Source organism: Ammodytes marinus, assembly GCF_949987685.1.
Source record: "Ammodytes marinus genome assembly, chromosome: 23".
NCBI classification, from domain to species: domain Eukaryota; kingdom Metazoa; phylum Chordata; class Actinopteri; order Uranoscopiformes; family Ammodytidae; genus Ammodytes; species Ammodytes marinus.
The window spans coordinates 6,792,257-6,807,351 of NC_137227.1; the positions used below are offsets into that span (position 1 = coordinate 6,792,257).

A 15,095-nucleotide genomic window follows, 5' to 3' on the forward strand; every position below is an offset into this window, starting at 1 on the left:
CTATCGACTATCAATTCGGCATGCCTTTTCTAGAATTAAATCCGGTAAATGTGGTAAAGGCTTTGAAATAGCATTTTGAACCATCAGGTAGGGCGATATATTAAACATTCAATTATTATGGAATAATGAATAATGAACGAAGGACATTAAATCATCAGAAGGATTTTACAAGCTGACGTCATTTGAAACCATGACCTCAGTAATGTGTAATTAATGGGGCTGTACTGGAAGTCATTTCCAGTGCACGTCGTTTCAATTGGTTTATGTAATCCTATGCAGGGATATGTATGTCCTGTCTGTAACTGTATCCTTTTGGTCTCCGTTTAGTGTCTCCAGTTTGTAATATGATTCCAATTTGGGTTTGAAATGTAGAGATATTGTAATTGACATTTGGTGTTCTGAATTAAATGGTGTCTAATCATATGATGGTGGATGAAAAGCGTGTTTAGACCAGGCTGGGCTGTTCACAGACTGTGACAGCTCAAGAAGTTGTGTCTGTGCCAGTGTGTTTGATCACCAAGAAAATCCTCTCGTGTCAACTTTCTCTGACTCCCGACTTCAAAAATATATAAAAATAAATAAATAAATACCCCAAATCAAAGAGCATCAAGTAGCAAGAGAGAGATTCACTCGCGCCAGCCTCGAAATAGCATGAAGAGAGAAATATCAAAATATATCTTTCTTCTCTTTCCTCCCAGAAACAAGTCCAAAAGAACAAGGGAGGAAAGAGGGGGGAGAGCGGGATGAACTTGGAGATAAAACGATTGAACCCAAATCTTCTCAAAGCGGGGGCACAAGTGTCCTTGGATGTCCCCAATTTGTCCTGGGTTGATTTGACGTTATCATCATTGACTTGGAATAAGGCTAGCTTAATATTTGTGCCGGTCCTTACTCAATAGCTATTTCGTGCTCAAGCCGGGGATTGGGCCTCAATAATAATGCACCTCATTTTTGTAAGCGGCTCTCAAAAGGTGCTTTGTTTTTCTTTTCGGTGACAATGCTGTTAGTTGGCCAATGTACTTTCAAGGGCACAGCCGCGACAACGACGTCTGAGGCAGCCTCTTGCTTTGAGAGCCAGACCCGGACTTCTGGAAAACACACACACACAACTGCCTGTGGATGCCTTTATAATGAAGGCTATCAGGATTCCATTAGCCAGGCCGCTACTATCATACAAGGTCACAGAAGGCTAAGGATTTGCATAAAGACAGCTTTTTTAATGGCAACGGTCAGAACATACACTTACACCAAGACATCTTGTGCGCATCTCCCATCCAAAGTCCCACCTATAAGAGCTTGTTGACTTGTATGTGTGTGTGTTTGTGTGTATGTGTGTGTGTGTGTGTGGGCGTGTTTTGTTTTCCACTCTAATGCATGTGTAAACAACCCCCAAAAAGACTTCAAGAAACAAGAAAAAAGGAAAAACATGCAACAAAAATACCTTCGTCTCGAGGCTTGTTCATTGAAGATTCATCATGTTTTTTTGTGAGCGGACCTAGGGTTAAGAAAAAAAGGGGGGAAAAAGAGAAAAGACAAAATTCAAAAAAGATTACTGGCAAAAAACGGAGAAAAAAAAATAAGAATGTCAAAAAAAGAAAAGAAGAAAGAGCAAAAAGGACAAATCAGCAAGAGTTCATGGCTGCTTATTGTTTTTGTTTTTAGTTCCCCCTTAAAAAGAGTATAAAGGCAAAAACAACAGGCATCACAAACATAGATTTATCACAAGAAAAGACACAAGATCAAAGAAAACTTTTTTTTTTCGTCTCGTCCCCCCTGCAGAAGAAAATGACTGCCATTGTTTTACGGTCCCCCTTTTTCTCTCCTGATCTCCTTCAAACCCTGGTTGTTTGCACTGAGCCTAACGTTTGCTGGCGGGGTTGGTGAAAAAGTGGAGTGCGTATGTAATAATAACAAGGCCTCTGTGGTTTGAAGAGCAGGACCAAGCCCTTTTTTTTTCCTCCCAACATATGAGCAAGTCAAAAAAGACAGATTGTCAAAAAGACACTGGCAAAGAAGGAACACCTATGGGAAGAATGGTGGCTTTGGATCCTGATGCTCAAACCCACAGTTGTGGCACATGGAACATTATAAAGGACTGTCGCAAAACATCAATCAATAAGACCATTTTAGATAAACACACTGGAGACAAAGACGCCTTTAATTGGACAGCGAGAGGTAAAAACACACATACACACACATACCCACACTCTCACACACCCACACTCACACACAATGGCCCTGTAATGGTAAAAGGCATGTTAAACATGTTTAAAAAAACCAACATGGGAACAAGTGCTTTTGTGTTTTGAAGTGTGTGCGTGTGTGCGTGCACGCTTGCCATTATTTATTGCTTAAACCAGAGAGCCGTTCCCCTAGGTGGGTTAATAATTACATAGCACAACAGCAGTGTGTCCATTTTGAAATGACAAGAAAGCGTGACGCTAATTGCTTGGAGAAGTGCAGGTAAAAGGTGAACCTAAACTGATCTCCCATCTGCCCATTGGCTGTTTTTGGTAAATGAAAAGAGTGTCGGAGAGGAAAAAGAAGAAATGCACACACAGAGAGGGGGGGGGGGGGAAACAACCTCCTCTGTTCCTCCTTCCATCATTGACCCCCGAAGGATTTTATTTAATTTGTCGATGAACAGTTTGCATGACATTTAAGGAATCCCGACTTTGACGATATGGTTTCGTTGCCATCAACCCCAGTGTTTCTAGACCTCTTCTCTTAAGAGTCTTATTCGGGAAGTGAGGTGTTTAAGGAAAAATAAGCCCCAAAAAACCCCTGCTTTCATGTGTTGTCTCATTTTATTGTCCCCACACTATTCGTTTATGATATCACAGAAAAGAGACAATTCACTACAGTGGGTGTAAAAGGATAGATGTATAGTGCTCAGTTCATCTTTCAGGAGGCAAATGTTGGTTGAAAACAATTTTTACCGCAGCATTCAGAAAGTAAGTACAAAGACGCCTTTCATCGCTTTTCATCTGATAAATCCACTTTGGGAACTTGAGGTTTTGGAAAAGAAGCTGGATTTTATTCAGTTGACCGTGAGAAAAAAACAACATGTATAACAAAACACTGACGGACTTAAGACGCAGCAGGACCTTGTTTTCATCGAGGTGTTGTATTGAATGGGTAAATGCACAGCGGAATATTTGTAAATTACACACAGTGATAAAAGGACACGTGAATGGCGGGCCCTTTAAAAGATGTACGCACCTCCAAAACAGAAAGTCCAAAAATAATAACAAAATTGCGACTCATAGAATACAAAATCTACAATATGATAATATTTGGGTCTTTGTTACTTGAGCACCTACTTGACCAGTGCCACCCTGTCCCCTTAAAATCAATTTGCTCAATGTGTTTAGGAAAAAACGTATTTCCTATGTTACAGAGAAAGGATTGAGGTTTGATTTTTGAACAAGACAGAGTGTAGAGCAATGCAAAGTTGTAGAGTTAAGTCCTAACATTAGCATGCTAAGACCTTCAAATTGATAATGACCATTGTGTTAAAGGTGCAATGGGAAACTTTTAAATATTTCTGAAACAGTCTAATTTTCCTCTGATGATCATACAATAAATGTAACAGCAAACCAGACCATCACTGCATAGAATGCTATTTCTATTTAGTTTTTCTTAATGCCTGTGTCATTGGTACGCTCACCCAGGAACAACAGCTGGCGTAGTAAAAACACTACCGCTTTTGTCCAAAGGGGGTGCAAGAGTGAACAAAAACTGAAAGATGCGTGGACCACCTTTAACGTTCTGATGTTTAGCGGGTATAAGGTTTTGTATGTTCACTATCTTAGTTTAGCTAGTTCATGCTAACAGTGCTAATTTGCACTCAACATAAAGTGCAGCTCAAGCTTATGGGAATGACATTAGTTTTGATAGCTTGCTGGCAGCTATATCGAAAAAGTCAGGGCAACAGCATTGTCTGGGAACCATGGATGTTTGTACCAACGTTTTGACAATCCATCAATCACATTGCACTGACTGGAGTGATACAATTAATCTGCCGGTGGCACTGTGTGAAAGCAATCATTCAAATAATACATACATCATTTAGAAGTTAAAATATGGAATAAAACATCGTATATATTAAATAAAATATCATAAAATACAGTGGTGATTAAATTAATAAACTAATGCAAACAGGTTTTAGAAAATGTATATGCCTAATGAGAAGAGGTTATAGAAAGGCTAGAACAGAATGTACAAAAGACCAATGCACATTAAGATATACTATAGTGAAAGTTAAACAGTTTGTAAAAAAGGTAGTAAAATAAATATTCATGTATATTTTAAATTGTGCAGATATAACAGGTTGTTATACATACAGTATGCACTACTGCCCTGATACAGTGCTAGATAGTTGGGTTGTTATTGTATTGGTGAGGTTTACGATCTTTTCTATGCACTCAAAACCTGGAAGATTAAATGTTTTGTATTATTTAAAACTAGAAAAAAATAGTTTGTAATATTTCTGATGGCTTTAAGAACCTGAAAACAGAAGTTTGTAGATCATGGAATTCTTTCGTAGTTTATACCAGCTGAAACGTAACTCTTTGTGTGATTAATTATTGACCTCTCACAACACCCCCCCCCCCTTTTTTGTTTTACATATACTTGAAACTCTCAGTTTAAGGCCCACTCACTAGCTTTCCCACTATTCCTCAACAATGACGACCTAAGAAAACATTTCTCTGAGAAAGACCATAGGATGCATGAAAAGAAATATTGAGTGGACCTTGAGTTGGGAATTGTTTCTCTGGTTAATGGAAGTACTTTGTGTCTTTTCTTTATTAAGATAATGTAGCATAATGATGAAACTCATCGGAGTGTAAACTACATTGTCTGCAACACTTCATTAGCTAACCCATTATGACAACGGGTTTTTTGTAATATTCCTAAAACGGAGCACAAAACAAACATTGGACCATGTTAACGACTGCTGCAATTTCTACTAAAAAGTCAAGTAAAAAAAGAAAAAAAAGCTGAAATCGTAACCTGCCTATCAAAGAAACCAGACAAAACGATTTTTATTCGGGGGATGGGGGTAAAATTGTGCAGAGGAAAAATCAAGCAACCATTAGCAGCCCCGGCAACATGGTGAGACAAAGTGAACAAAATGTAGCTTGATTGACATCTTTTTGCAATGAGCGGGCGAGGTGCAGAGCAGTCTGAATCAAGCCGAAGGAGGGAAAAATAGCTGGGTTTTCTTGACGTTGCGAAACTCTTTTTCCAATCAATGGAGTTAAGGCGACAGGGTTGTGTGGAATTTGATGGAGGACCATACCCCGACTCCCATCAACCCCCTCTAAATCCCACACACCAATCGGAAGATGTCGAAAATAACAGCAAATGCAACTATAACACCCTCAGAATAGACAGTGGTACATTTCTACCTTTCTGCATTACCTGTGCTACATTTGCCATGCAGAAAGTAGCTGCACGATAATAGTTTTTTTAACTTAAAGTTATGTACACCCTCTCTCCTCTCTATACAGTGTCTGTCTTTAATCCTCATCTCTGTGGAACGGCGGACTGCAGCTCACTTTGAAACTTGTTACGTAAAGCTTCACTTTGAATCCACTTCTCCCGAAGGCCACACACACACAGACACACACATGGGCATAGACGTAACGCAGACACGTCGTTGGACAGCACACATACATGCACAACAGACTGGAAGGCCAGAGGTGTGGTGATGCACATTCACACAATGTGCAGTTTAAGCTGGGTTGGAGGATTTGGGGAGAAAATGGCAGTTGGGATAGAGATTCGAATTCAAATACCTCAACCGCTCTACTTGTTCTCTTTGGTCCCTCCCCTATGGTCCCTCCCTGACACACTCTACACCAACAAAGTCGTGCAAAAGTGAATGCCTTGCTCTGATTGGTCAAAGTGTACAGCTCATGTTAACTTTGACCAATCAGAAATCATATACCCCAGCTTTAAGTAAGGAGACAACAGGGAGGTTCACTACTTTGGGGATTTTGAATAACTACATCTACTGAATTGCATTTGTGCACCTTTGTATTTTATGAATGAAAATATAAAGTGAAAACCAACATGGAATGTTGAACCCTAATAAGGTGTTGGGCAACCGGGAGCCTCAAAGAACGCTTCAATACTTCTTGTCATAGATTTCCATAGATAGAGAAGTATTTACTTTTTTCCTACAGTAAGATAGCCTGGAAATCCAGACCCTGATATCTTGAACGATAGAGGGTCTGGCGACGATCAATAGTAATTTCCAACTCAAGGGGCGGCTCCTACTCGTACATTTCAAATGCCACTGCACGCAGTTGGATAGCACTACAACCAATCAGAGCGATGCACAAGGCGACGTAAGCCCCTTTCGTTTAGCGAACAGCTGTTAAACTGTTAAATTAAAGGTTTGCCGTTGTCGGTCGGCAAAATAGAACATTCCACTTACTTGCTAATGAAAGATTTGAGTGCCGTCTTCCAAATCGTTAAGGGTCGAGGCCAAAGCAGTATCAAACTCACACAATATATCCGCAGCCATCTCTGATGTTTACTATCACGGCTTCGACGTCGCATGCACGTCACTGTCGTCATCCGGTTACGTCCTCCCCAGAGTACCATATAAGGGGCTCTGGCGCGCCCGCCAGATTTCTGGCTTTCTTGATAAGCTTCAACGGAGCGTGTCCAGACCAACACGCGCAGCAAATTTAATTTGCCAGCGCCTAGTGGCAGGTCTGGGAATGCCAGGCTAACAGTAACATGTTAAAGGCTACAGAAAAAAGGATTAGAGTGCCCTCCATGATCCTTAAATGTAGAAAAGTTCAGAACAACTGGGGTTCTTGAAAGAGCTGGCCGCCCGGCCAAACTGAGCATTCGCTGTAGAAGCATGTTTTATGTGAGAGAGGTGATCAAGAATCTGATCATCTCCAAATATCTTTTGTTTGGAAGCCTTCAGAAGAACAACCATCTCATCAACACTCCACCCATCTGGACTTTATGTTGAGAGTGGCCACATCGAGGCAGATTCAGAGAAAGACACATGAAAGCACAGAGGGTCCTCTTCCAACAGGACACAGTCAAAATATCACAGTGGCTCGGGGACAAGCCTGTGGATGTCCTTGAGGGACCTAGACAGAAGACAGACTTTAACCAACTGGAACATCTCTGCAGACAGCTGAAAATTGCCAATTCAAACAGATGGAGCTTTACAGGATCTGCAAAAAAGACAGGTAGAAAGTCCTAAAATCCAGGTATGTGAAGCTAAAATAATGCTTTTGCTTTGTCATTGTGGGATACTGAGTGTAGAGTAAAGGGGGTGGAAATACATTTTAATAAGGCTGAAACATCACAAAATGTAAAACAAAAAAATGAAGGGGTCTAAATACACTAGCCCTCCGTCCGCCCATCCGTCAAAAACTGCAGTGATTAATATGTTTCAGATGGCAACAAGTTGTTTGACCCTAACTATTGCAGTGAATAGCTTCTTAATTCTTAAACAACCATGTCAGAAGACATATGCTGTGGTTTTGGAAAATATGTTACTGTTTCAGAGGGGTGAAATTATTGGCCTGCATAAAACAGAGAACACTACTCAGGAGAAGATGAAACTACCAAAATCATGTTAAGAACTGTCCAACGCATTATTACAACCTGGATAGATAGTGGCGAACTGTCATCTTTGAGGAAGACATGTGGTTGGATAAAAATATTTAATGATCGTGATAGGAGATCACTTAAAATAAATAAAATTATTTGGTGGAATCAAATTTTTAAATATCGACAGTAGAACTCCTGGCTATGTTTAATAGTGAAACTAAGAGCATTTCCACACGCACAATGTGAAGAGAACATAAGGGATATGGAGTATGCAGTGGGGCTTATCTGGATAAAATGCTCCAATTTGCCAGGGAGCATACAGATTGGACTCTGGAGTAATAGAAAAAGGTTGTGTGGTCTGATGAGACCAGATTGACCCTGTTCCAGAGTGATGGGTGCATCAGGGTAAGAATAGAGGTGGATGAAATCATGCTCCCATCATGCCTAGTGCCTACTGTACCAGCCTGTGTGACAGTGGAGGATCTGGGGTTGCTTCAGTTGGACAGGTCTAGGTACAGAGCAACCTTGTGTAACAAATAAAGCTTATCAAAATGTGTTAAGGCGAATATGTGCCATAATCAAAGCGAAAGATGGTCCAACAAGTGTATGTTTGTTTGTATGTGAGTGTATTTATGACACATTGAAATATACCGCATCAATAGCAGCTCATTTCCTAGTTTTAAACAATATGTTCGACAGGTTTATTTTATACTTTGCTTTTATAGTTCAAACGTTTTGAGTCACCTGCATGCCAGAGGAGAATACTGTTGTAACCATTCTTTCCCCCAAATAGCCTTCGATTTTACATTTGTTTTCCAGCCCAGTAAGGCATCAATGATACTCGATCATTATTGACAGTTCTTTAAACTGGGTTCTAAGTATCTTGGGAACCTATTGTTCTTTGGGCCCTCAACAGTCTAGTACAATGGTTAGATTGAATAGGTTTAAACAGTGATTTGTTGGTTCATAGTATGTTCAGCTGATGTCAAGTGATCCAGTTCCAATGGTGCTAAGTAACCTTGGACAAAACTTCAATGTCTAGTTTGACTTTTTTAGAACAGTTATGCTGTTGCAACACAACTTCACAGTTTCTTTTACCAATTACTTTTTTTAAGTACTTCTTTCACTGCCTGTCTGTTGAACCACTGTGCAGTATTTCTTATAACTTTTTTTGCAAACCCATCATACGATATCATTTATCTGAATAAAGGACTTTCTTGAGCCTAACAGGACGACAGATCATTAAAAAAATTGACTGTACCCAATCAAGCTTTTGTGGCAGGCGATTCCAAACTTTTGAATGGCTGATCTCCTTACAAATATTGAGATAATGATTTGAAACCATATCGCACAGCCCTGTTCAGTGTACATCCTGGGCTCAGATATAATTGCAGTGTAAAATGTGTATACACATCCATATAAGTGTATTGAGTTTTCCTCATTTAGTAGTATTATGCGATTTGAGGAATTCAAAAGGCCATACACAAAACAACAAGGCTCATTTTCACAATGTTTGTGGGTATGAGGCAGTGTGTGTTTGTGTGTGTGGAACAAACGTTTGGGTGCAGAGACGAGAGTAAGTAGGTGTTGAGTAGCTCATTTAGGCAAAGTGTGCCAGTCCGGCATGATCTACGAGGAAATGGAACTGAGTCCGACAGCTTGTGAGTGAGCGTCGACCATGAATGATGGATGCCAGTTTGGAGCTGCACAATGGGGCTCTCTCTGTGTGTGTGTGTGTGTGTGTGTGTGTGTGTGTGTGTGCGTGTGTGTGTGAGAGTGCGAGAGAGCGAGATGGAAAAGAGATTGGGACATTGTCATTGTCCTGGAGGTAAAATATTGCAGCGGAAGTGCAGTGAATAAGTCAATAAGATTTGTGCACAAGTGTGTGTGTGTGTGTGTGTGTCAGTGTGTGTGTGTGTGTGTGTGTGTGTGTGTGTGTGTGTGCATGTGAGAGCAGGTCCTAGATGAGTAAGTGGGATGAGTGAGACGTTGACTGCCACTCCGAGAGTTGTTCAACCGTAGACGCTTTCCCTATTTCATGCATTGTTAGTGGATGTTCTGCTGTGTTTGTCGGTAAGGGAAGGGGGGGGGGATACAGCCGTTCAATGTAAAGACAATCAGGCAGGCAGGAACGCAAGGGGACATTCTATACTGCCAATCTCCTGCTTTATCACACATCACTGCCCTCTCTCTCTCTCTGTGTCTCTCTGTCTCTCTCTCTCTCTCTCTCTCAGCCAATACACGCTTACAAATGTGTAGGCACTTCGCAGATGAGTAGCTGAGATGAGTAAGCTGTGACTACACTACAAAACAACTATGGAGGTCATTTTCCAATGAATGAATGGCAGCGATTTAACAATAAGATCCTGTGTGAGCCAGCTTGTCTGTCCTTTTAAGGTGCTCCTTCAACATTCACCCTTCAGCAATATTCTAAATGGATTTATAGAGCCGTCATTAGTCCCCCGAGGCTCCTGAGGGACAAGCTGGAGGCGGCGGGAGTGGACAATGACTTGGCTGAGTGGATCCTGGACTACCTCACAGACAGACCTCAGTTTGTGAGATCCAGGGATTGTGTGTCTGAGGTCCAGACCTGCAGTGTGGGGGCCCCCCAGGGGACCGTCCTCGCACCATTCCTCTTCACCCTCTACACTGCAGACTTCAGACACAACACCGACGGCTGTGTCCTGCAGAAGTTCTCTGACGACTCTGCCATCGTCGGACTCATCACTGAGGACGACGACGCAGAGTACAGAGGACTAACGCAGGACTTTGTGGACTGGTGTCAGCGGAACCACCTCCTCATTAACGCGGGGAAAACCAAGGAGATGGTGGTGGATTTCCGCAGACGCCACTCTGCTGCCCCCGCCCCAGTGAACATCGAGGGACGGGACATTGAGAGAGTGGTCTCTTACAAGTACCTGGGTGTTCATCTGAACCACAAACTGGATTGGACTCATAACACGGACGCTCTCTTCAGGAAGGGCCAAAGTCGGCTCTACCTCCTGAGGAGACTCAGGTCTTTTGGAGTACGGGGGCCTCTCCTGAAGACCTTCTACGACTCTGTAGTGGCATCAGCCATCTTGTACGGAGTAGCCTGCTGGAGCAGCAGCATCACAGAGAGGGACAGGAAGAAGCTGGACAAGGTCATCAGGAAGTCCAGCTCTGTCCTGGGCTGCCCCCTGGACACAGTGCAGCAGGTGGGGGACAGGAGGGTCCTGGACAAACTAACATCCATGCTGGACCACGACTGTCACCCCCTGCAGGACACTCTGTCTGCTCTGGAGAGCAGCTTCAGTGACAGACTGATTCACCCTCGCTGTGTGAGGGAGAGATTCCGCAGGTCTTTCCTTCCTGCTGCGGTCAGACTGTACAATCAGAACTGCTGACCCTGTACATGTCATTCACCTGTATATACTGCAATCATGTGCAATACTGTAACTTAAGAACGTGCAATAATGGTGCTACATGTGTCACTGTCACTTTATTATTTATTCTGCCCATATCCTGCTAACTCACATAGTTATAGTTTATATTTATACAAAGTTTAAAGCTAAAACATAAGCTTATACAAAGTTTAAAGCTAAATAAGCATTTACAGCTATTGCTGTGCCCTCTGTGTGCTCTTTACTCCTGTGTGCTCTTATTCCTGCTCTAATGTGTGATGCAACACTGAAATTTCCCCACTGTGGGACGAATAAAGGATATCTTATCTTATTATCTGTCACAATTAGTTTTTCCACCGCTCCGCTGTCATTACGTCTCAATTCAGTCCCTCTCAATTGAATGACGTGATTTGCATGTTTATCACACAAGCCTGGCTAACAAGAGGCACTTTGAGGGTGCATTCACACTAGGCCAAGGTCCCCAGTAAGCACAATTGTCCCCCCCTCCCATTTCCCCGCTTGCCTGGACTCACACTGCACCTTAAGATCCGGGCCAGGGCACCATTCCTACTTGCCACTACTTCACTGTGTCTGAACTAGTGCAGGTTTGGGATTCGGAGCGTAATGTATCCGGTTGTTTTTGAATATTTTCAACCAAGCCGAATTTGCAGCGAAAATGTATACAAGGACTGCAACAGTCGTGAAGCTGCATGCATTAAAAAAAAAAGTTGGTTAGATCTTCACATTTCAAAAGGTGCTTGATCATTGTTGGATTATGCGGCTATTTTTTGCTAATTTCAGAAGCGTAAACTCAGATCCGTTTTCTCTTTTCATCCTTGTTTTGGGCCATAAGAAATAGATCTGTCGTGGTTGAGCTGGCTTTGGCGTGCTTTAGTCACATTCCACATTCTTCTTTGGAATTAATTAAATATGTGTCGAAGGGTTCTGCAAAAGTATTAGATGTATTCATATCTCTGTACCAAAAGGGCTTTTTAAAGGCGTCAACTGAAATAAAGAACGGATAAAAGAATTCCTGTGACTGTTGCATAAACTATGCTTTAGAAGTGTGTTAGGAGGGCCGTTTTTTTGTAGATGGTCAGCGACTTTGAAAATTGCATCAAGCATGTATCTCTCTCTTAAAAATTAAACTTTTTTTAATTTTACAATTCACGTTTTGGTCCTGCATGAGTAATTATAAGTACTGACCCTGAGAGTTCCAGCTCCATCGCAGCTGAAATGATATTTAATGGTGCATTTCACGTGTCTCTTTGTATGCACCACAATGTTTTTTCCCCCAATACATTTCCAAAGAGGATGTAATTGAGGACTGTTGAGGACGCCTATCTACATCGAAAACAGCCAAATGAACTCCGACACACGATCCACCAATAGTGTAAGTCCATTAACTATTCTTTGGAATGTCTATCAGCAAATTACAATGCGAATCAGAAGTTCTGTAGTGCAGAGTAACATATGATGTCCTCGTGCTACTGCTACCACATTGTCTTAATCAGTTGACGCTAACGGTTTCTAGCACTTGTTTCCAACCCTTCTCTTTCTTTCCCTCGCTCCCCCACTTCTTTTTGTCAGGCTTTTGTCTCCAATTTAGCGTTTCACTATCCTTGCCATTTTCTCTGTCTTTCTCTGTCAACTCCTAGTCTATCCCTTTTCATCCTCCCGGTGCTTCATCCTCAAGCCTTTAGACTGAGTGTCTGAGAAATATCGTTCCAATAGCTGACGGGGAATTAAGTAGACAGACCTTTTTTTTTAAAATAGAAAAAAAAAAAGAATAGTGTGCGTGAGAGGGGTTGAGAAAGAGAAAAAGCAGTGTGTGCTTTAGAAAGGGACAATAAGCTGAAGCCTAAAATGGAGTGTACTTTGTACAGGTATGACGGATGGAGGAAATCAACATTAGTGTGTGTGTGTGTGTGTGTGGGGGGGGCTAAATGATTGTTGTGAAATAGACGGTAGGAGGAGGAGGAGGAGGAAGATAAATGTATGGCTAGAGAGGTATTATTAAGATGACAGCGGAGGAAAGGGGGAAATAAGGGAGGTATGGAAAGGATACAAAGAGATGACTGTGACGGACGGAAAGAGATGGAGAGATCACGTGAAGAAGACGGGAGAGAAGGGAAAGACGTAAACAGAGATGTGGAGAGAGGCGGGGAGGCAGATGTAGTGACATTTACTGAGTGGTGATGATGGAGTAGGCATGAAGGTTAAAGCTATTTTCTCCCGTGTAGCAAGACACACAACCACACACACACACACACACACACACACACACACACACACACACACACACACACACACACAACCACAACCACACAACCACACACACTGTCTAGTCTGATGCCAGATTACTCTACAATTTCAGACTCATTAGAGGATTTGATTCCTCTTCAGTCATTGTGAAATAATTACAAAGATTTCCATCAACTTGTGACACCGTCAACTACACATTCTGCTCTTCTCGGCCAGGGATATTGAACGTAATTGGAGATTGTGAGCCCCGCCGCATTAACTTTTCATAAGGTGACACATAAGGTGAGCGAGAATCCAATAGTATACCCTACTACTTCATATGTCAGGTTGCATCCCCAGGTGTAAACACAGCACACAACGCACAGCTTTTAATGAAGACATCGATTTGTGCAAAGTGCGGCAGTGACGTGTGTGTCTGGTCTCCACAGAGGATGACCATCGGGGGTGGGGGGGGGGGGGGGGGGGGGGCAGATGTTAAGATACAACAGCATTATTCTAGCTAATTATCTTCATGTAGAAACAATATTGATTATTTGTATGGAACATAGCTTGTTTAATGCCGTGTACTGTAGAACAAAAAAAGCATTCTTGGAGCCTAATTTACCATCTCGATGTAAAACGCATAGGCATTGACCCATTTCCCTGAAATCATTCGCTGATGTCAGGGTGTGTGTTTGCATGTGTGTGTGCGTGTGTGTGTGTGTGTGTGTGTGTGTGTGTGTGTGTGTCTGCTGAGCCAGTCAATTCCCACTCTCAATAGCATGATTTCCTCTGCTCCAGAGGTGATAGATTAGTGGAGAGACTCTCACTCCATCTCCTGTGATACCCTGAGTGTGTCAGAAGACATGGGAATAAAAGCCCACTTCTTGTCTCCCTATGTAAAAGATAGGGCGGGGGAGTTCAGAATAGCCCCCGCTTTTTAACCATTTTGACATTTGCAGTTTTGTCGGCAGAGCTGCGTGTGTGCGTGTGCGCGCGTGTGTGTGTGTGTGTGTGTGTGTGTGTGTGTGTGTGAGCTCTTTATTGGACTAACCTTTGGGGAGTAAAAGAGTCTTTACATTGTCTGACGCACGGGGGAAGGCGGAGAGGGTAAAAGGAGAAACAAGGAAAATATGGAGGGAGGTAGTTATGTTGAGCTATCAAAATGCCGACAGGCTCAGCTGGCCCTGTTGCCATTTCATGTAGTATTTCATCTCTGAGGTAATCTCTTGCGGTGCATTGTCTCGCCTCGCCTTTAGTCCATGAAAAAAAAAACAAGAGAGAAAAGCAATCTGTGTGTTGTGTGTTTGAACAGTCATTCAACCCCGTGGGCTATTTCTGCCCTAAACAAAGGCCTGTCGGTGATCTGTGCAATAACCTTCCAGCGTTGATCCAAGATCACTGGTGCTATTTATCTGTCCGTGTGGGCTTTGAACTCTCCATGCTGCTCTTACACCAAAGCACTCTCTACTATAACATGTTACACACTTCTTCTCTACTCTCCCCCTCCCTCCCTCGTTCCCTCCCTCCCCTCTCCTCCCCTCCCCTCTCCTATCTTTTTCTTTGTTGGATATTTAAATATACAGTAATGGTATCGGACACTAAACGGATACCAGGCTAAAAGGAGTGTCTTTGTTTTACAATATCTCCATATGAAAAGGAAAGAACAACAACGACAAAAATATCTATTTAAAGATAGTTCCAAATACAAAGAATATGTATGCAAATATACAAATATAAAAATGTGTGTATTTTCCGATAGTCTCTTTATGACTGGCTTTAAACGCATCAATATGGGCGACTGGCTAAAAACAAGTGAGATTGGTCGGAGAGCATGTAAAAACAGTAGCACAGCAGCAGTATCTATCCAGAGTT

The 15,095-nt window shown here is 42.2% G+C and overlaps 1 protein-coding gene across 3 annotated transcripts in view; it reads right to left on the reverse strand.

Annotated features, from left to right (window-relative positions):
- nlgn2a (neuroligin 2a) overlaps positions 1–15,095 on the reverse strand; it is a gene marked incomplete at both ends in the record, with an annotated part of 119,230 nt that overhangs the window by 87,102 nt on the left and 17,033 nt on the right. The window contains one exon of one of the 3 annotated variants that reach the window (XM_080052300.1): positions 1,442–1,495. The exons of the other annotated variants lie outside the window; for them this stretch is intronic. Coding sequence (XP_079908426.1) covers positions 1,442–1,495 — 54 coding nt within the window. The remainder of the gene's footprint in view (positions 1–1,441; positions 1,496–15,095) is intronic. 3 annotated transcript variants of the gene reach the window in all.